General features: G+C 39.5%; 2 protein-coding genes across 2 annotated transcripts; one reads left to right on the top strand and one right to left on the bottom strand.

The window, feature by feature from the left end:
* The first annotated feature begins 1,839 nt into the window (after nucleotides 1-1,839).
* Nucleotides 1,840-7,433, top strand: fam219ab (family with sequence similarity 219 member Ab). The gene is made up of 6 exons (XM_029439386.1): nucleotides 1,840-2,086; nucleotides 3,212-3,311; nucleotides 4,791-4,896; nucleotides 5,568-5,648; nucleotides 5,957-6,011; nucleotides 6,866-7,433. Exons 1-6 carry the CDS (start codon nucleotides 2,009-2,011, stop codon nucleotides 7,022-7,024), a joined length of 579 nt encoding a protein of 192 aa, XP_029295246.1. The 5' UTR covers nucleotides 1,840-2,008; the 3' UTR covers nucleotides 7,025-7,433.
* A 1,363-nt stretch (nucleotides 7,434-8,796) lies between these two features.
* On the bottom strand, nucleotides 8,797-13,307 carry klf9 (Kruppel like factor 9). The gene is made up of 2 exons (XM_029439385.1): nucleotides 12,485-13,307; nucleotides 8,797-10,873 (listed from the first exon to the last, which is right to left on the bottom strand). Exons 1-2 carry the CDS (start codon nucleotides 12,882-12,884, stop codon nucleotides 10,593-10,595), a joined length of 681 nt encoding a protein of 226 aa, XP_029295245.1. The 5' UTR covers nucleotides 12,885-13,307; the 3' UTR covers nucleotides 8,797-10,592.
* Between the last annotated feature and the right edge of the window lie 7,653 nt (nucleotides 13,308-20,960).

Raw genomic sequence — 20,960 nt, 5'->3', positions numbered from 1 at the left:
GTAATTAGTTTTATCATTTATTTTCAGATATAGAGGGAAATTGTTACCTACAGCCTACAGGGACACATATACAAATAAAAATATATAATAATAATTATATTAAAAATAATAAATGCAGTTTAAAGATTTATTTATTTTGATCCAGAGAGGTGCCTAATTGTTCAAGCAAATACTTTATTAAGTATTATTACAGGGTAAGTCCAGAATCTTACATGAGTAAAGTAAGATGTACTTTATGTAACAAAACCACACGTACCCATGAGGCAGCAGAACAGCCCGTCAGAATGATTTCAGTAAAGATAATATATAGTTTGATTACTAGGTGTATAACTGATGCATAAATGTACAAGAAGCTTCAACTGTAGTTGGACAAGATGATGCAAATTCCAACTACTTTGTATACTGTTGAGTCGTTTATTACACAATAATGCTTTATATTTTTCAAGCAGCTCATATATTTTTTTAATCTAATATAAATCTGCAAAGTAACATGTCATTGTAGCTGTCAAATAAATGTAATGGAGCAAAAAGTATTTCCATCTGAAATTGTACTTAACTGTATAAAATTAGCTCGAGTAAACTGTTCATTAAAGTCACATCAACTAAGTGATCCTAATTGTTCTGTACCACAGATATTAAACCTCAGGGATGTGCTGTGATATAAATAAATGCAGTGTATAAGAAACTGGATGATAACAGACCCCAGGTTATAAATCTTTTACCAATTACGAATATTACTGCTGTTTTTCGTCAGAAATGTGTTTTGGACCTGTCAAACTCATTTCTGGCGCTATAATTAATTGGTTCCAAGCTGTTTATATGATTGAGTAATTTATTCAGTTTTAATTAAAATTCCTGGATGAAGACAATCGTTAATTGACTTTCCGAATGTGACGGGCTGTTAAGCGTTCTGCTTTTGATATTTCTAGTATTTTTGCAGTAAAGAGTCTTGTGTGTTCACTGATCTGCAAGGTTTAAACTGGAGTTTAAACTTTAAATGCTAAAGACAGCCAGAACAGAGATTTGTATTTTGTTTTTGAGGATATAACGATGGAGATGGTTAATCCTCAGACTTCATTTATTCACATACCTCCAGAGGAGCAAAATAAACAACAAGAACAAGTTACCACCACAGTGATTACCTTACATCATATCTTCAAATAACACTGACAATAATATATTACCAGAGGTGTAAGAAGTAAGACGTTTTATTTAAGTAAAAGTAGTAAATCCACAGCGTATAAATACTTTGTTACGAGTAAAAGTCATGCATTCAAAAGTAAAAGTGCAAAAGCATCAGTATCAAAATATAGGCTGCTTAAATACCAAAAGTGAAAGGGCTCATTATGCAGAATAATGTATAATATATTGTTGGATTATAATTACTAATGTATGCATGTCTACATTACTGTAATGATGCAGCTGGTAAAAGTGGTGCTCATTTTGATTTACTGCTGGCTAACTTGTGAATTTTCCACCGTTGCTCAATAAATTCTTATCTTATCTTAACTTATTATAATATATCATCATTTAATTGTTGATTACATTTTGTACTATTAATCCGAATCAGCAATGCAGCCTATTAACATTAACTAAAGTTGTCATTTTAATTAATGAAGTACAATAATTGCCTCTGAAATTGAATAGAAGCAGTAAAGTAAACGTACAAGTACCTTATTTAGCCATTTTATTTAAGTACTTGAGTAAATGTACTGAGCTACTTTCCCCTGTGCATTACTCACTTTGCCTCGGACCACTTTGTCCTCTTTAAAAGGCCCCTTCTGGGTCCCTGGTCCTCAGCTTGGGATACCCTACCCGGAAGTGGGTGGTGGAGTCACCGTCACCCAACTGGTCACACCACCGTCGACATACTGCCTGCTGGGATGAGGCTCGCCACCGGAGAACTACAGAGATTGTTACAAATCTGAGATCGCTCATAATCTCGTCTAAACGACCAGTTACCAATAAATAGTTTCCAGGAGAAGGAGGAAAGAGGCGCTCTGCCAAAATGATGGAAGAAATAGATAGATTTCAAGTGCCGAGTGCCGTGCAGGAGGCGGAGATGCAGGCTGAGATGCAACCGCTGGTAAATCAGATTTGTAAACTATTATCTATTGTAGTTAATCAGTCAGTTCTTTTATCTTGATTTCTAATTTAATGCCATTGTTATTGCAGGATGTTTAGTGTATGAGGCCTTCCATTCACAATGTTATGCTCTGGGATCCCGACAGATCCATCACCTGCTGCCATGCGTAATATTGGCTGATGTAGCCTAACATTTAGCATTTTCAGCAAGTTTTTTTCGACTACAGTACAATAGCAAAATGACAGAGTAACGTGTCAGAGGATAATTGATCTGCTCATAGATGGGCGTTTGTGTTTCTCTGTGTAATGCAAGAAGCGTCCGGTCTGCTGCGTAGTGAGCAGCCTCCGTCATGTCTGGCGAAAACAAGCTTCCCATCCCAACGCTGCTGCTACATCCTCAGCATCCATGCAGCAAGTTGCTCCGGCTAAACGCCACATGTGTTGCCCTGACGTGATTAGTGATCGCTCTTTAATCTCACATATGTGCATGTATGTACCGTTCAAGCACAATCTTTTGATTGAAAAATATATTAAATCAGTGTAAATGATTTGGCGGTGCGCTCCATGGCCTGCAGCGGGGCCCTGGGTTACTGCAGCCTGCAGGGCGGCCTCTTCAGCCCACGGCCGGGGCCGCTCGAGTGCCAGACTAGACCCAAAGTAGTCTGACCTGCTGTCTCCAGGCGACCCCATAGCTCCATTCATCCCCATGCGTCCTGTAGCCACTGATAGATGAGGTCTTTTTTGTCCTTACATTTATGCCCTGTGTTCAATATTTTGCTTTCACTTAATGTGTTAAAACAGAATAGTGTAATAGCTATTACGATTCACCCTTTAAATCTCTACCTCGTCAGTTGGAGGTAGCTACGACAAGACCTAGTGTGCCTCTAAAGGTTTAGGTTATGTTGTCAAGAAGTATGTGAATGTAGGTTTAAATATTTTAGCAACAAGCAATCCGCCTCATACATTCATTACATAGACTCTTCTCCACATGCTTTATGTAATTATGAACTGTTTTATTCACGTTGTCTGTAGTATGGTGTATTAAGAATTACAACAAACATTAATTATTTATTAATGCCTCAGTCATGCACATTTCTGCTCATCTTTCGGTCCTCGCTGTCTCCAGGATCCGGCCTCGTCCACAGCCTCAGAGGCGGACTCCGACACCAGAGAGGGGGAACCTGTCACTATCAACTACAAGCCCTCACCCCTGCAGATGAAAATAGGTGAGTAAGAGCTACATTTTCTTTGGGCCAAGTGTCAGCATATCCTTTAATCAACTGTATATTTAAAGTCCTGGAAAGAGTAACCTACTGTTATGTGCAGACGTGTCATCGTCTCGAGACAAGAAAGAGACTGTGTTTTTGAGGGTGATGGCAACTGAACAATGAGGATGCACTTTAATAACACAAGCCAAACCAAGAATGTGGGAAGTTGTGGTTTAATCATCCTCGTTATGCTGCTAAATTTATCGGTAAAAATAACAATATTCATCCATTTTAGGATATCTATTTATAAAAACGTCTGTCACAAGTTGCCCTCAAACTGCTTTTTTTCTGAGCAACGGGCCCACACCCCGAAAAAGTATTTAATTGTCCCCGATATAACATAGAAAAAGCAATAAGTCTTCACATTATAGAAGCTGGAACGATCAAACGTTTGGTATTTTTGCTTGAAAAGTAACTTAAATGATGACTTGAATATCACAGTTGTTGTCAATCACCTTTTAATCATCTAATAAATGAATAAACTAATTGTCTCAGCTCAAACCCATTTGATTGTCTTAGGGTTGGACATCCTTGGCAACAAATATCAACCACTCTTGCCTGTTTTAAAGCCACAGTCCTTAGAGGCTCATTTCAGCACCTTGGACAGAGTCCAGTGGTGCGCAGCAGCGCCTCTTTCTTTTTTTACTCCTACTCTTAATACATTCTCAGCCAAAGCCTTGAAGGACCAAGCATATTCAGTAGAAGTGAACCTTTCAGTGATAGAGTTACAAGAAAAGGCTCCTTTTTAAAACGTAACTCAACGTGTGCAGACCTTCAGCCGCTACATTTATCCCAGATATTGAAAGTAAAACCAGTTGTATTTCATATGATTCAGCTTAATCTGCGAACACACTGTCATCACATTTCCTGTCTACAAAATACAATCTGAGTTGTTTCCTTTAATTATGCATGCTTGTCTAACAAGTCACTTTGCCTTAGTGACCTTGAGATAGAAAAGGCTCTGATTTGCATTTCAATGGCATTTTAAAACCCTTTTCTGGATTGAAAATGTAATGCTATCACTGATGACTCAATATTAATTAGATGCATCACTTTCTAGTAGCATTAATGTGTTATACTTCCGTTCACCGCTGGCTCAGAGTCGACTTGTAGTTTAGTTGTTTGTCGTCTGATAAGTAACAAGAATCAAAAAAGGGAGAAAAGGGAAGTGAAAGCCTGTTGTTTCTGAATGTATTGTCTCATCTTTGTGGATTTTGTGTTGTATTTTATTACATAAATGAAACAACCTGCTCAGCACCAACAGCAGTTATTCCTCCCTTAAACATGAACTGATTTTCCCTGATGCCGCTGCAAAGAACACAATGAAATGAAACCGAAAGTAGAGAAATTATTAATGTGTGTGTGTGTGTGTGTGTGTGTGTGTGTGTGTGTGTGTGTGTGTGTGTGTGTGTGTGTGTGTGTGTGTTGCTTGTGCAGAGAAACAGAGAGAGATGGCTCGGAAGGGCTCATTGAAGAACGGCAACGCTGTAGGTAGTCCAGTCAACCAGCAGCCCAAGAAGAACAACGTCATGGCCAGAACACGGTAAGAAGAGAGCGCTGTGCTCTCAGATTAGCAGAGAAACTTAGATGGTGGCTGGCGTCTTTTCGGAGCGATTACGGTCTTTAAAATGTCCAACACTGCATTGAGGTATTTTGAGCAACAACATGCAAAAAGCCACAAAACAATACAACTTCAAATCAAATGTATTTTAATTCCAGTATATGTTTCACACACAAACAGTATCACCAATTAATTGTCCACTAATTCTGTTCGGTTTACTTCATCGTGTACTGTAAGTAGATCATATGTGTAAGATCAGAAAGATCAGGCTGGACCAGAGGGATTGTATTCTCATGTCCATTATTTTCTGTCTGTCAGTGGGGTTGACATGAGTATAGTTTTATTGATTCAGGGTTTGTAAGATGTCTGAGTTACAAATTAGAGCTCTTTCACGCTTCAGTTGTTCCTGTAGTTCAGCTGTGATGTTGCCTCCAGGCCCGCCTCCCTTTTCTTTCAGCATATCTGCCAGTCTCACTCACCTCTTCCTCTGTGTGTGACTCTATTCTCCCTCCTCCATCTCCTCCTCCCTCCTTCCTGTCACACTCTGTTACACCCTTTTACCTCTGATCATTTCTCCTCTCTCTCTCTCTCTCTCTCTCTCTCTCTCTCTCTCTCTCTCTCTCTCTCTCTCTCTCTCTGTTGCCTCCCTGCAGGTTGGTAGTGCCCAATAAAGGCTACTCCTCTTTAGACCAGAGCCCAGATGAGAAGCCCTTGGTGGCCCTAGACACAGACAGGTGAACACACACACACACACACACACACACACTGCTCAGCTCTTTCGTTTTAATTCAGATATATTGTACATCTTTTTATAGTATCTTTTCATATGTTTATTGTCATTTCCTTTTATTATTATTATTATTTTAATTTAATTTTTGATTATTATATTTAATTTCCGTTTACTATGTTTATAGTTAGTTACCAAAGCACCTACTTGGCAATTTGCTGGATTCTGACTCCATTAGCATTAATACACTTCTTGCCACATGAACATCATAAACACAGATATGATAAGCTAACTTGTGTTTTGTGTTTGTTTCAGTGATGATGATTTTGACATGTCTAGATACTCATCGTCGGGCTACTCCTCTGCTGAGGTGAGATATTTGATAGAGCACATTTCTGCTTCTTTACCTCATATTTCTGCTCTCATTCACTCCCTCTCTCTCTCACCTTCTTCCCTCCATTTCCCATGATTGTCAACAAGTCAAGAGCCAAGCCTTTATAAGCCAGTTTTGACACAAACCCATTTATATCCATCCTGCTCATCCATGTTAATTCTGTAGGTGTGTGCGCTCTTTACAGGAGCATTATCACAACTGCACGCAAATGTGCATGATACACAAAGAAGGAAACAAATGAAATGTCATCTCTGGGTGTGTGCTCCTGAAAATCATGTTTTCAACGCTGCGAGTGCCAATCACAGACATATTCGCCAATAATGAGCTAATATCACCCTTCTTAGTTCTAGCTAACAACAACAACAACAACAACAGCAAGTTGTACGCAAGCAATACAGCTTGTCAACAGTGTGATTGTACTGTAGCTAACAAAGTAGGGAATGTGTATACAGTACAGTATAATACATAAAACGCTTTTAAATGAAGACATTGCTTCTGTTTTGCATGCAAACAAAGACATTGTTTTGCTTTAAAAAAAGATCAGCAGCAGGACAGTAGTCATCACATTCATGACAAAGCAATGTGATGATCCTTGCAGCCATCTGTGAAAGTGCCCAAACTCAGATTGCCATGGTTACCACTGTAAATGGTACCCAGACTAAGACACAATGTTTTGTATTGACTTAAACGAGATATAACGTGTCCATTTGTGAGTTTCAGAGGTGTTGTTAGGCAGATTTTGGGACATAGCCAGGCTAGTTGTTTCCAGCAGCTGCTGGCTGAAGCTTCATAGTTATGGTGCGAACCTCTGTCTATCCTCCCTTCTCCAGCAAATCAATCAGGATCTGAACATCCAGCTGCTGAAAGATGGTTACCGCCTAGACGAGATCCCGGACGACGAGGACCTGGATCTGATCCCGCCCAAATCAGTCAACCCCACCTGCATGTGCTGCCAGGCAACCTCCTCCACCACCTGTCAAATACAGTAACCCCACCCCTCTGACCTTCTGCCCCTTCCCCTTCCCACACAATATAACCCCCCAATCTTCATCTGCTGTGAGTTTACTTGGTCGCCACAGTGGTGATAGTGAAGCATTGGTAGAGTATTGTAATGATAGTTAAGTGCTATGATGATAATGACAATGGAGAATAATCAAGTTAACATATAAAGTATTTGTCTTCTAGGAGAAGGAACACATTTGAAAGTATTCAATATGTATTTAAAATGTGAGTCAAAGTTTTGGTTTCCTCCTATGGTAGGACGTGCACTTGTTTGAGAGCCCTTCTCCTAGTGAACATGATGTAACACACTAATATTAGTGGACAGAAAACAGAAGGTCAATTGATGCTATTAAGTGATATCCATTTCCCTGAAGAATAAGAAACATCATAACTGATGACTCAACTGTTCCGCTTACCTTACTGAATTCTGGGTTGCATCTTTGCATTTTTATAGGTTTTTTTAATTTAGTTTTTATTTAAATGCTTTCTTTTTTTAAGCCTAAAGGATAAGAATGAATGTATGTGTTGACGTGGAGATTAGAAGTGTGGACTGCGGTCTTGGTATCCCTAAACAGAGGATATCTGGTACCGTATTCATTGTACTTTACAGGGTTGTTATGTAGCACAGGCCCGGTGGTCGCACTCATTCTCACCACCCTCGACATTTACTGGCTTGATATGTTTCAATGCAGAGTTTAGGGATGAATCTGTGAACATGAATCGCTAAGGAATAAATTGCATGAAGAGCACTGGACTGAATAATTGAATAGAAAATAATGAAGAAGTTGCTTGTTGCACATTTTATTTTTGCCCTGGTCTATTGTGCAATCACATGCTACTCTTGGGGCACTAGCTTGACTTGTATTGTTTTGAATTTGCACATTTTGATTTTATATTTTTTTGGGCTCATATCTGTGTACTCTTTCCTGCACAGCAGTGACAGTGTCTTATCTGAAATGAACTGTGTCAAAAGGGAAATATTACATATCGTTGCAACGACCCTCTAACACATGATGCTCACATGATTGACACATTTTTAAGGCCAAAGGGACGGTGGGGGGCCTTTAGATAGATTTTGCAGCACACACTGCTGTGTTACCCCCCCCCCCCCCCCTCCCCGTTATATCTTTTCTTGATCACTGGCGAGCACACAGATCCAAACAGCAGAAATATTTACCCTTTCTAGTCTTTCATACAAACACATAAGCATGTATAGAGACATACATTGCCAACATAAAGAGTGAGATGGCATTTATTTGTCACTTTTTTGACTGATGGGTTGGAAATTGTTTTGTAATTGCTACATTGAGGATCATTGACTTGGCGCACTAATATCCTTCATTTATAAATCTCTCCCTCTTAAATCAGTTGATGATTTTCAATTAGAGTATGCCTTAAGTACAGAGACGTTTAAAAGATGTGTGTATTTCTTGCCGTCTTAGTTTATTTGAAGAGCATTTGCTGTCTATGACGTTATGCTTTTTTTCATAGACACGGATGATAATTGTTTTTCCTTTTTTTTTATGATTTTCTTGTAATGTAAACACTTCCATTACAGTATTTAACAATGTTATTGTTATGTGCGGTGTATGAAAACAATAAATAAACACAAAGCTAATGGAGCACCCGTGCTACCTTTTTTTGTTTTGTTGTTACACCTCATTTGCATTATTTTATCAACAATAAAGAAGAGCCCCTCTTTATTTATAAAAGGTGTAAAGTACAGTGTGTGATGTTGGACAGACATATTGAGCAAATCTTTAGAAAGAAAAATAATTTTAATGTTTAAACTTTTGAGCAGTAATTATTACACAGCTATGTATATTGCAATAACGTGGGGTCTGCGTTCACAGTCCCTGATTACAGTACAGTAGCATCAGAAGGGCTTCGACCTGAAAGGCACCAACATCTAATCACAGTTGTCATAATGCCAGAAAACTAAAAACAGCTTTTAATAAATGCATGTAGTTTGTGTCCTACAAGCAAAACTACACATAACTCTATCTGGAGGTTTTAATGCATCATGTGGCAAGTATAAAAAGAAAACAATATTTCTAGCTCCTGTAGTGGATGAAAAGGACCCCCCCATTAGTAATATTATAAAAGATTACCAGACAAATAAAAAAATACATTGTACTAAACAAATACATACAAACATGCTACATGATGGAATTCAATGATTCACAATCAAACTAATAAACAGAGACTGCCTCAAAATGCTAGGACGGAAAATAAAAAAGTTTCTTTATGACTTTCTGTTGTGAGAAATGTTGTGCTTCCATGTCACCACCAGGGGGTGTAGTAATTACTGAATTGGCCGTGCATCACGTTCCCTGATAAAATGCAGTGAAGATACAGAGTAGTTTCAATGTACAGCAACTGGCACTGTTGGCATAAGAGACAGTCATTGATATTCATAGTATAAAGGAATATCAACATAAAGAATTTGACGTTTTTTCAAAGGTTGACGATGTAGAAATTCCTCTCTGCTACAAAAACCCTTCAAAAGGCACAGACCTCCTTGTTTACAGTTTACACACTTTAACTAAACATTAATCATTACGGTCTTAACATTGAAAAGTCTGTCAACTGCAAGTGAAAAAGTAACCTTTTACCTTTTAAAAGGCTTTACCCTGTTGTGTTTATCCCTGCACTATGGACTTCATTCAAGCCTGAAAAAGCAACACAAATCTTGAAGTTTCCTTATGTGTCATGGTCAATTACTTACAACGTTATCATGATGTGACAACATTTATGTTCCAAAACAGGAAACTGTACAAACTATACCTACAAGTCCATAGTCAAATATATAAAATTAAATACACAAGCTCTGTAATTCTCTATATTATAGCTTCCTCTTATTTTTCTCTAATAACACTTTACTACAGTATACTGAGTATATCATCCCTCGGAAAGTTAATCTGTTTAATCTATTTACATGATAATACTGCTATACTGTACATCCGCCTTGTCCTGGACTAGAGAGTAACTGTCCAAGTATGAGTGTATTTGTGAAACAATATTTACTAAAGGAAAATTCCCAAAACTTCTTGACCCAAGAAGGATTTGATTTCTTGTTTGTCGTCTTCACCTGCAAGTAATGTCTGTGATGCAAAGTGATCACATGTAGTATTAATGAGAACTATAAATGCACATCTATATATGTACACGGATGCCTCTTGTATTGCAGATTCTTCCAGGAAAAAAAAATAACTCACAGAACACAAGATTAATTGATAATAAAGGGCAAAGCAATTAGAACTTATGTGACAGACCCTGAATAACCTTTAATAAATACCAATCACCTCGGGGAGTAAGACGGGGTCTAGTTCTAGTTTGATTACAGTCAGGTTCAAACGTATGTTTCTATTTGCTGTTGCACAATGTGCCATGCATAGAAAAACTTTTTAAATAGTGGTCGGGCTCGTTGAGTAGATTGGTTTGACAGGATTTGTGTTAAGGTGCAAACACGGCACATTGTGTCTGTGTTTGTGTATGCCTCTGTATCTACTGCATGTACCTTTATGTATATATGTACAGTAGTGTGGGTGTGTCTCACACCCCAACAGGGCTTTGGTCTCCAGAGTCAGATGAGGACAAGGACACGGAGCAGCGGCGTCTCTTGGCCGCACTGGAACCCTGAAGCATGCTGGGATGGAAGCCTGCGTGTCGCCGGGCATGCTTAGTCAGGTGGTCGCTCCTGATGAAGCATTTATCACACATTGGACAGTTGAAGCGCTTCTCGCCTGTGTGTGTGCGGTAGTGACGCGTCAGCTCGTCTGATCTGGAGAACTTCTTGCCACAGACTGGCCAGGTACACTCAAAGGGGCGCTCACCTGAGGACACACACACACACACACACACACACACACAAGATTTGGATTACTACACTTTTAAGGACTTCTCTTTACCTGCAATTATTTAATAAACTCAAACCTTCACCCCTGTCTTTTGCTGATATTAGACCCACAGACCCCACTGCTGTATTTGTAAATAATAATAATAATGCAAAATCAATGATTAGTTTCCTTTAAATGTTAATCCATAGTATTTTAACCATGTTTTACAGCATGCTCTCTGAGACCCCAAATGTAAGTAATACATATTTGTTTTCTGAAAATCTGAATGAACTTAGTACTCAGTATTATGTCATCAGATCAAACATATTAATTAAATGTTGTTTTTTGAGCTCTTACAAAGAGGCTAGTGTCTCCAGGACCCCAAAAAGAACACCTAATCTATAGATTTTACTCAAACGAATTTAGTTTTATTCAAAACCATCATTTTGATTCTGAGCCATTGAAAGAGGGAGGGCTGGCAATAAATAAAAAGAACACAAAGACACAGTACATAACAAATCAAGTGAGAGGAGGAGGAGGAGGAGGAGGAGGAAGAGGAGGAGGAGGAGGAGGAGGGAGAGAAAGTAGGAATGCAGCTAGTACACTTCACAAAAAGGTTGTGGGTTTTGGTTTTTTTCTCCACATTTTTGAAAAGGCCTGAATAAACAACATTTTCTAGGAACAATAACAGAACATATTGATTTGGAAATGGTGAGTCATGATAAGAAAAAAAAAAGAACTATGGCTGCTCCCACCTCCTCCAACATGTGCTCTATAGAACCACATGTCTGCCCTTGTTTACAACCTGACGTAAGGAAAGGGGAGAAGGATGACGTATGAGGAAATGGTGGTGCAGGGTCATCTCAACATGAGGGGGTAACAGTGTCGCAGTGAACTGCATGAGAGTCATAAGCCAAGGTGTCGTCATGGTGCTATTATTAAAATACATGTTATGCAAATAAACGCAAAACAGGAGAGAGATACCACGCGACTGATAACGATGACAATCATCCGGGTCATTACGCGGGATAACTTAATGTGTCATTGCTGTCCAAGATGTCTTATAATCACACCTGAACAATCTACCGTGCAACACAAATATGGGCGGCGGTACGCTGTGTTCCCATATTATGGGTGAGTGCCATACAAGCCTCCCCTCTCTTCCACTACCCTCCCCCGCCCAGCAGCCAGCCTCTGTCCCGTTATGGGCCGATCAGTCACACCCCCAGCAGGGGCAAATTCATGGGACGTGTTATTCATTTGCAGGAACATGCGGTCTTTGAATTGCACTCCTCATGCCACGTTAGTCACATCATGGACTGCATGCCTAGTTTTAAATGTTAGACATAATTTGTTTACGTATTAAATCATTACTTATACTTATAGTAACATCATAATCAATTATCTTGCAGTGATTGTCAATTGTTCACAATTCTGTCCATCGTCTTTGCCTGCACACTTGGCGTCCTAGAAATAGCCAGTAGTGTTTTAACAGTGATGTCAACAGAGCACATGACATAAGTAAGTGACGCAGAGCGATTTCGCTGTCGTCAACAGAATCGAGCACATTAGTTTGGTGGTCGTGCCTCCAGCAGAGGCTCCACTTACCGGTGTGGACCCTGAGGTGGGCTTTGAGGTGGGATGATTTGCCGTACATCTTCCCACAGCCAATAAAAGGACAACAGTGTCTCTTCTCAGGAGACTCCTGTCTCACCGCAGCCGCCTTTTTGCTCCGGGACTGTTTGGGTGCAACCGAGCCCCGACTGTCCCCGGCGTTCAACCGGCAACTCCCCCGCTCCACCTTCTCCTGTGCGCCGGCGTCGCTGCTGCCCCCCAGACATCTGCTGTCTCCAGGGCTGATAGCGTTTGGGTTGCATTTGTTCAAGTCCAATAAAATCATTGCCACCATCAGTAAAGTCCTGTTCTCCTGGTTCTCTTTCAACGTGTCCTCTGTCCGCACCAGTGGTCGGCTGGGGTCACAGTCTGCAGAAACACTAGCCTCTGACATCACTACAGCAGATGTGGAGCAAAGAAACAATGTATCTACAGTAGCTCTATATTAAAAAACAATCCGCCAATATGGACACAGTTAAGCGATCAGACCGCAGTCCTCTCAGAAAACATGTGGTTAAGAATCCACACGTGTCCTCTTCAATGTGACTATTCCGCAAAGGCTGCGTTTTTCTTGTTGAGGTTGCAGGGCGGATAAATAAACACCCCCACAGGAAAGATAGCAGTTTGAATCTCTACCTCTCTCCTTCTCCCCTTGGAACCTTTTTTTCTGAATGCAGGAACAATCAAACCCACCGTTATAACCGACTGAGCGAGAAGCTATTGTGTCTGCGTTTATTCCGTCTTTCTGTGCACTCCCACACTTGCGTCAACTTGTCCTATTTTCACTGAGAGCGGCACTTCCCTCAACTCCAAGAAACAATTTCGCGGAATCCCACGGTGTCATCAGAAAGCGACACTGTGATTGGCTGAGAGAAAATGTGACTCTTTTTTGGAATTGTCCATTCACAGGGGTGAGTGAAGGCACAGTAGGCCAATCACAGGCTGGGATTGATGAAAAGAGGGCGGGACGAGGCTGATGTTGCATTCAGGTACTTCAAGTGACTGGGGAATATGGGAACCACTGTCAAAAAATAATTTTGAAGTCTTGGCTAAAATGGCTAGTACTTAGAAATAGGAATAGGAATCTATCTAAAACACAAATAAAAAATATTGTATTATTATATTTTAATGAGAATGACATTTATACTTTAATATGTTGTGTGATTATAATTGAAACTATGCAGCACTAGAATTGTATATGCGTACATGTTGTCCTATTCATTCTCTTATACCAACTCAAAGCATATATGTTGCTTGACTCATCCAAACTCCTGTCAGCAGGCTTATTTTTGGCAATTTCTAAACCAAAACACAACTCATACTATCATTAAGACATGTTTTGAAGAGGCTGACAAATACACATCACAACAGGGTGGCTGGCTACCCAAACTCATCATGGCACGCCCCTAGGCCCACATGCTGGAGAGAGCTGTCTATTGCAAAATACTGTTTATTTCATATTTGTACAAGTACATATTTGTCATAGCAACTTGCTGGCTGGAGGACAATGGATTTACATTTATTTTTAATCCAACACAGGCAAGCACATATTGATTTGCACTAAATGGATATGCATTGTGCGAGAGAAAACGAGAAGAAAAAAAGGAACAGACTTAAGATTGATCGTGCACCGGTTGCCACAACTTACATTTTGCATGAGGATAAATTAAATGCATGTCTACATCTTTTCACACGCCACGGAGACTTTATGTTGCTTTGTATGTATAGACTGCGGTTCAATGTTTGGCCTATGTGTTTGGCTGAGGTTTCTTAATAAGCCATTGGTCGCTGGTGTTGCGGGATGTCCCGCCCACAGCTGCAGAACTATTTGCTCTACCGTTATCAATCACTGAAGGTCAACCAGGCAATCCGCTTACATCAGAAGCATATAATGCAGCTGTTTTACCAGTATCTATATATTTGTACTTTAAGCAATTGTATAAGTTTATATGTGGTTCACATACTGACTTAATTATGTAGAGTTTTGGCATCATGACATTCCCAGTTTTATTAGGTTAGCATACTGTATAGTGAAATTAGCAGAAGTTGGTTATACCTGTCTATTTGGAAAAAAGGAACTGTGTTGATCACAGATTATGCTTGGGTAACATCCGCTTATTTGCAGCAGCATTGGCATCCAACCGGAGCTCAGTATTTAGAGGGTGACACCTGTGTCATAAGTAAAGATATATTTTTGTTTAGATTTATATGTTTTCTAATTATGAGATGTAATCCAACCCAGCAACTGTGCCTCATAATGTTATGCCTGTAGACAGGTCTCCCAGTTTCACAACCATGGTGTGATCCTAAATTAGTGCAGTCCTCACTTGAACTATTTGATGCCAGTGCCAACTCACTTGACACGGTGCATGAGGTCAGGTAGGCTGTCATTGTATAATACAGTTTTTGTATGAGAAGCTACCGAGGCCAAACTCAACAAAAGAAACAGATATGAGAAAATGAAATGTCAAATCAGATTAGCTGTATAACCTTGTAACAGTCAGCTGGTATTGTAATGAATGCCTCCTCTCTATTGCTCCCACAAAGACACTATCAATTTGTCTTTGTGTGAAGCTGTGCAAGTACACAGTCACACTGTCAATTTAAAGTCTAAAAAATAAAAGAGTTAATGAAAAATATATGTTATTATATGTGTAACGTGTAGAAATATGAAGGGTTATGAGGTTTTATAAGCATCAGTAGTTTATGTACTGAGGGAGAGTGTGGTTAGAGCTTATTTTAACACCCTTATGACTGCGCTGTGTCTGCTTCAAGTAACATGTTAGAAGTTAAAAATGGGTGTTTAATTCATGAAATGGGAAGAGAAGATTACAGCTTTTTCTGTATTTTTGAATTTCAGTGTACACAAATATCTCCATTGATATGATTTCATCAGATACAGTTTGATTGGAGCAGAAAGTTGCACACGTATGAGAAGTTCTGCAATGACTATGATGTTGTTGTATGAGCCATTCAAGCATACCAAGTGTTCTTCTATCCTGCCTAGTCAGCGTTCCCCCTCATTTAATTAAAGATACTTTTTCAAAAAGTCTACCGTTTCCTCTGTGTCTCAGCACTTCCTGGTCTGTATGGACTTCTGCATTCTCACTCAAGCTTTTATAGTGGAGTCTAGTGTCAGGACCAACACAAAGCATAATGTACAGATCCTGCTACTGTCTGCACCCTGCGTTAAGTAGAACCGTACTTGACTTAAACAGGCAATGTGTTGCCATTAAAGTGTCAAACCAGAACCACAATGTCCCTTCTAAATGTTTACAAGAAGCACATGTGTGCTCATAATACATTTAGGCCTTACATGGAAAATAGGTCCATATAAATAGATACTGTGGATCAACTTTTAAGATACTGTTGCATGTGTTGTTATGCATTATCATAGCCTATAAGGCGTTATAAATCAGGGATTCATAGGATGTGTTATTGGTGTTTTATTTGCATTCTTTAACAAAATAATGCATACAAATATATAGGTTTATACATATAGTATCTCTTGCAGAGTATATATTATACTCTGCAGAGTGTAACAAGACCCTTAGTTTAAAAGAAAAAGAAAAAGGAAAGAGTGTTTTCAGTGCAGTGGGTGGTTCATTCATGGGTAAAGTTCCTAGAAAATCACACTGAGCTTTGGGGGTTGCTGGGATTGAGCAATGCTGCCTCTAAACAATTCCTTTTGGCATAAACTCTGTAGTCATTATTTGGATACATGCTCTTCCCTGGGGCTTTTCATACTCGGACAAAGCAATGACAAACGTCCCACACACATGTCCTCATATGCCTCTGCGCTTCCCTCAAAGATACATCATGATGAACTGTGACGATATGATACTATTGTGAACATTTTAAACGGTGGGGATATTACAAAGTAGCAACAGTTCACAACAAGCAGAGTGCCACACCTCTCATGAACAAAGTACCCTCTTCAGTTGAGGCTAAATCCTGTCTGCTCTGCACTGTACTGCAGTGACTCAGTGCCTAAAAGCACATCGTGATCCTTTAATGTTGTCCAATGCTCACACGATATGAGAAAACAACATGCACAGGAGGAAAAGTTCAAGAAAAATGAAGGAGTAATAACTCAAAGTTTGAGCACAACACATGCTGTAAACCTAAAAAAAGTGTCCTCATATTGGAACTCCGCCCCACTTTGCTCTATTCGTTGGCACAGTTTCCACATTTCCAGGAAAAAAATGTGTTTGAACAAGGCGACTTGGCCGGTCGCGTTTAGTCTGCAGCCAGTCTGCAGCCCTCCTACAGCTCCTCCTTCAGCAGAGCTGTAAACATTTCCCTGGAAGAGAGAGGAGGAGGTGCTTCTGCTGCTGTTCCTCGCTTCCCTTCTCACAAAAGTGCGAGAGTTCAAGAGTGCACGGAGCATCTCGGTCATGGGGATGTGTTGACACGATATGGTGATTGTGTCAAAGCTGAAGTTGTTTTTTTGAGTGCGCGTGCGTGTGAGAAGGAGGGGGGCACGTGCGCAATCTCAGTACAGAATGTTCCCTCTTCCACGTGCGGAGTATGAACTGACGCAACTCCGCTGACCTGCTCCCTTATGAAAACCCTCACCAACTGGAAGACCCAGAGAGTTCAGTTTCCTCCTCTGTCTGTTGGTTCATGCAGAGGAACAGGAAACAGTGCTGCACAATGACGACAGAACACATACAACAGGGCGGTGAGAAGTCTACACATCTAGAACATCTATGCTGCTGCTGCAAAGTCACTAAATAGAATAACAAATGAATCCAATAGAAATAAATCATAGGCAACATACATAGAGTGGTGGTGATATTTCCATTTTGCACTACCAGATACTTGAAAATCACCACAAGAGGGAAATGTTGTACGTTTTACTCCCCTACAGTACCTTAACTGTCAGCTAGTTACTGTTAACTTTACACGTGCACAATGCATATAGTCAGCTAATGGAGGCTAATACAATGCATTCACAAATAAAACGTGCATCCTAAAATTCCCATGGTGCTCTCCAGAAACTAGAAGATTAAAACACTGCATACATGTAAATGCAACAATAATATTAACGCTATGGTACAACAGTGGATTTAGGTACAGCATATAATATATTACTCAGAGTGTTAGACGAAAACTGAGAACTTTTACTTTTGATACTTTTGATAGTATGTAACTATTATATAAATAAAACAATTAATGCATGGCTCTTATTGTATTTAACATATGTTATTACTACTTTTACTTAAGTTTTTGAGTAGCCTACTTCTTCCACCACTGTATGCATTATGGATTTTGCAATTCAATAAAACACTAAAAATAAGAAACCTTTCAGTTTTGATGAGACAAGTGTGGATTCAACTCCTAACGTGAATGTTGTGAACACATGAGGTGGTGCACTGCATTGCATTGTATTTTTAGGGATATGGTGCCAAAGATTCTGTTACACCTGTCAAAACAGGAACAATAGCTAATTAACTAAACATGGTAAACAATGGCCTCAAAAAATGAAGTAAGTTTTACAAAGGAAACATTAATTACAGGGCGGTTTGCACAGATTGTATTGTATTACAGGTGGTAATGTTATTGTGTTCATAAAGCAGGGTGAAACAAACAAACACATAAATGCAGAAGTGGTGATTTTCAGTGCGTGCAGTGTTTGTTAAATTTGGCAAACTGGTGCACAGATGGTTGTTTTACACAGACCTTAAAAGCCACTCAGCCAGCCAGAACCATGAAGACAAATAAAGTGCCAGAGAAACAATCATTTCCAAAGAATATAGTATAAAAAAAGTCACATATCACATATGTTCTTATGGGACTAATTCAATACTGTTTGTGCCGGTTTTAAAAAATGACAGATCACCAGTCACACTCCTCTCACCAGCAGCAGGGGCCTCATTACTGGATGCTGTACACACTGTGCACTTGTGATGTTTAATGTGTTCTACTAAGATAAAGGTTGACAGTTTGTAACTCACATAAAGGAGTCAAAGAAATGCAGATGCTCCTGATGTTTAGTCCAATAGGCTATACGCATGTGTGTCTGAGAAACACCTCTCTGCTGAGCATCAGGTCGGGTGATCTCCTTAAGTTTCTTCATAAAACATACTTTCATCTGAGAGCCTTTCCTGATTTTACCTGAGTTTTAATTTCCTTTGAACTGTCTTTTATTTATTTATTTTTCTTGCCCTTTTCTACACTATATTGCTTGTTATACTCCACATCTGTTTCCTTTTAAACATGATTATTTCTGACTTGTCTGTTTGTGTTTTTCTGTCATTGTGAAGTACTTTGTAACTTGGATTTTGAAAAGTGCTCTATAAATAAAGATTGTTATTGTTGTCATCACTGTAACCTGCTAAAGCTGACACGACTGCGCTGTTCATACACACGTTACATACATTTCTCATATCTGTCATACACATGAGCATCACTAATCTGATTCGTTAAAGATAAAAACAAAGTAAAAACAGGCGAGACACAGAGTACCAATCTATTTATTTTTTTATTTAACAATGCATGCCAGACATGATCCTATTCACATTGAAGAATACAGATTTGTATTTGCATCCAAATACTCACTACTTTGATTTCATATTATAATCTCTCTCTATCTTTCTCTCGCTCATCTTTACAGGTTGTCTCTGTACACTCTGAGTGGAAGAACTGCATGCATTTGAAGGACATTAAATAAAGTGTGACCAGTAGGGGGATAAGTCCCTTTCAGTTGTAGAAGCACATCAGCAATTATTGCAGAAAAAAACATGTGTGAAACTCTCTTCGGCTCACAGGTCGTCATAGGAGGGAAGCAGATCTGTTGATTATCATTATATGCTCATGAGATACAGTATAGGAAAATATTTTAAAAATACTGTACACTGAGAATCTGTTGGGTTGTGTTGTGTTGGCATGACCCCTGTCATCTGTATGTCTGGGTTCACACGCAGTTAATGTACACGCACATACACACATACGCACACCACCGATCGATACCTTCCAGCCATGTCAACATACCACAAAACCGTGTATAGAGTCATGTACACACACGTTTAGAAGTGCCACGGACACGCATGTTATCTCATATTCCTTACTGTAAGGATAAAGAATTTAAAAAATAATATTTAGATTTTCATATCACAGTAGGTCGAATAGGAGGGCCTAAACTGTCAGTCTGACACAGTCATCCCTTTGCTTGGTTAACTCCTGCCTGCCACGACGGGTCAGTAGAGCGCGATTCAGCTCCTTTCCATTTGGTTTTGGCAACGTTTGGTTTGGTTCAGCGTGTGAGGGAGCAAAGCTCTCTCTAACTACACGCAAATCTCGTTGTTTGGATTAATTTAAAGTCCTATGGGTGCACTAAGTCAGTCGATCAAGTATGAAGACATTCATTCATATTCTATTGCCGTTTTTTTAAAGACATAAAATATAAAAAAGATATAGATGTCCCTACGATCCCCGAAGATTCGCAAAGCACAGTGATTATATTGGAAGCCTTCTGCTGCAGACAAATGCAAATCTCTCTATTTCTTTTTTCTCTCTCCACCATGATAAACTCACTGCCTTGCATCACTGGGGTAATTTGTCCCTGAGCATTGACTTGTGTTCGACCTCTCCTCTCTTAAACATACTGTGAACTACATATTCGTCTGTATGTCCCGACGGGCTACAACATCCCATCAGTCATCTTATAGGTATTTTAAGCGTGTTACTCCCCTCGATCTGTCCAACCCACACGATCCGTACTAAGCACGTGTCCACAATTTGTGTTGGTGTTGTTACTACTTGGTTAAAGGCGGGAACTAATAAAAGTCAGTTTAATGAACACAGTTGTATGTCTTGTGTCGCTCTGGAGGAAGCTTTCAGAAGTCTAAGAAAATAACCCTGATGATGTCACCGGGGTGATGTTTATTTAGGCTCGAGACTTTACATATTTCACGGACAACCTGCGATATTAACTGGGGGGGGGGGGGGCGAGGGGTTTGAAATATGAGATGATTTAACAGTCAGGCAAGGTCTATCAAAAGATGCTATTGAGTTGCATCATGGGAATTTAAGGATCCAGTGTTTTTGAAGCTTGATCCATAATGGGCACTAAAAGTCTGTCTCTAGAAAGTCCCACAATGTAGCTGATGCAGTACTAAATCACTTTTAAGGTGTAGGGTCAGGGTTATTATAAATATGAGCAGTTTGGATCATCAAACAGATTGGGTTGTGATACAGAGAGGTCGTATTATACAAATTCATGCTATATCCTCACCGTTATGTCGCAGTTTTATGTGCAAATAGATTTTTTTATCTTCAGCTATGAAACTATTATTCTCAATGAGATCTTCCTATGTGTTTCGGTGGATTTAAATGTCCATACAAGCAATGACACATGTCTACCAATAACAAGATTCCCCCCACTCTGTACATCAGACGTGTTTAAAGGGAACAACAAAAGGTCTACGAGTGTATGCAAAAGCCACATGTTGAAAATAATCACAGA

This window comes from Cottoperca gobio, chromosome 9 (genome assembly GCF_900634415.1).
Source record: "Cottoperca gobio chromosome 9, fCotGob3.1, whole genome shotgun sequence".
Classification (NCBI taxonomy): Eukaryota; Metazoa; Chordata; class Actinopteri; order Perciformes; family Bovichtidae; genus Cottoperca; species Cottoperca gobio.
Note: the sequence above shows the minus strand (reverse complement) of the source record. Positions and strands in the feature narration are given on the sequence as shown.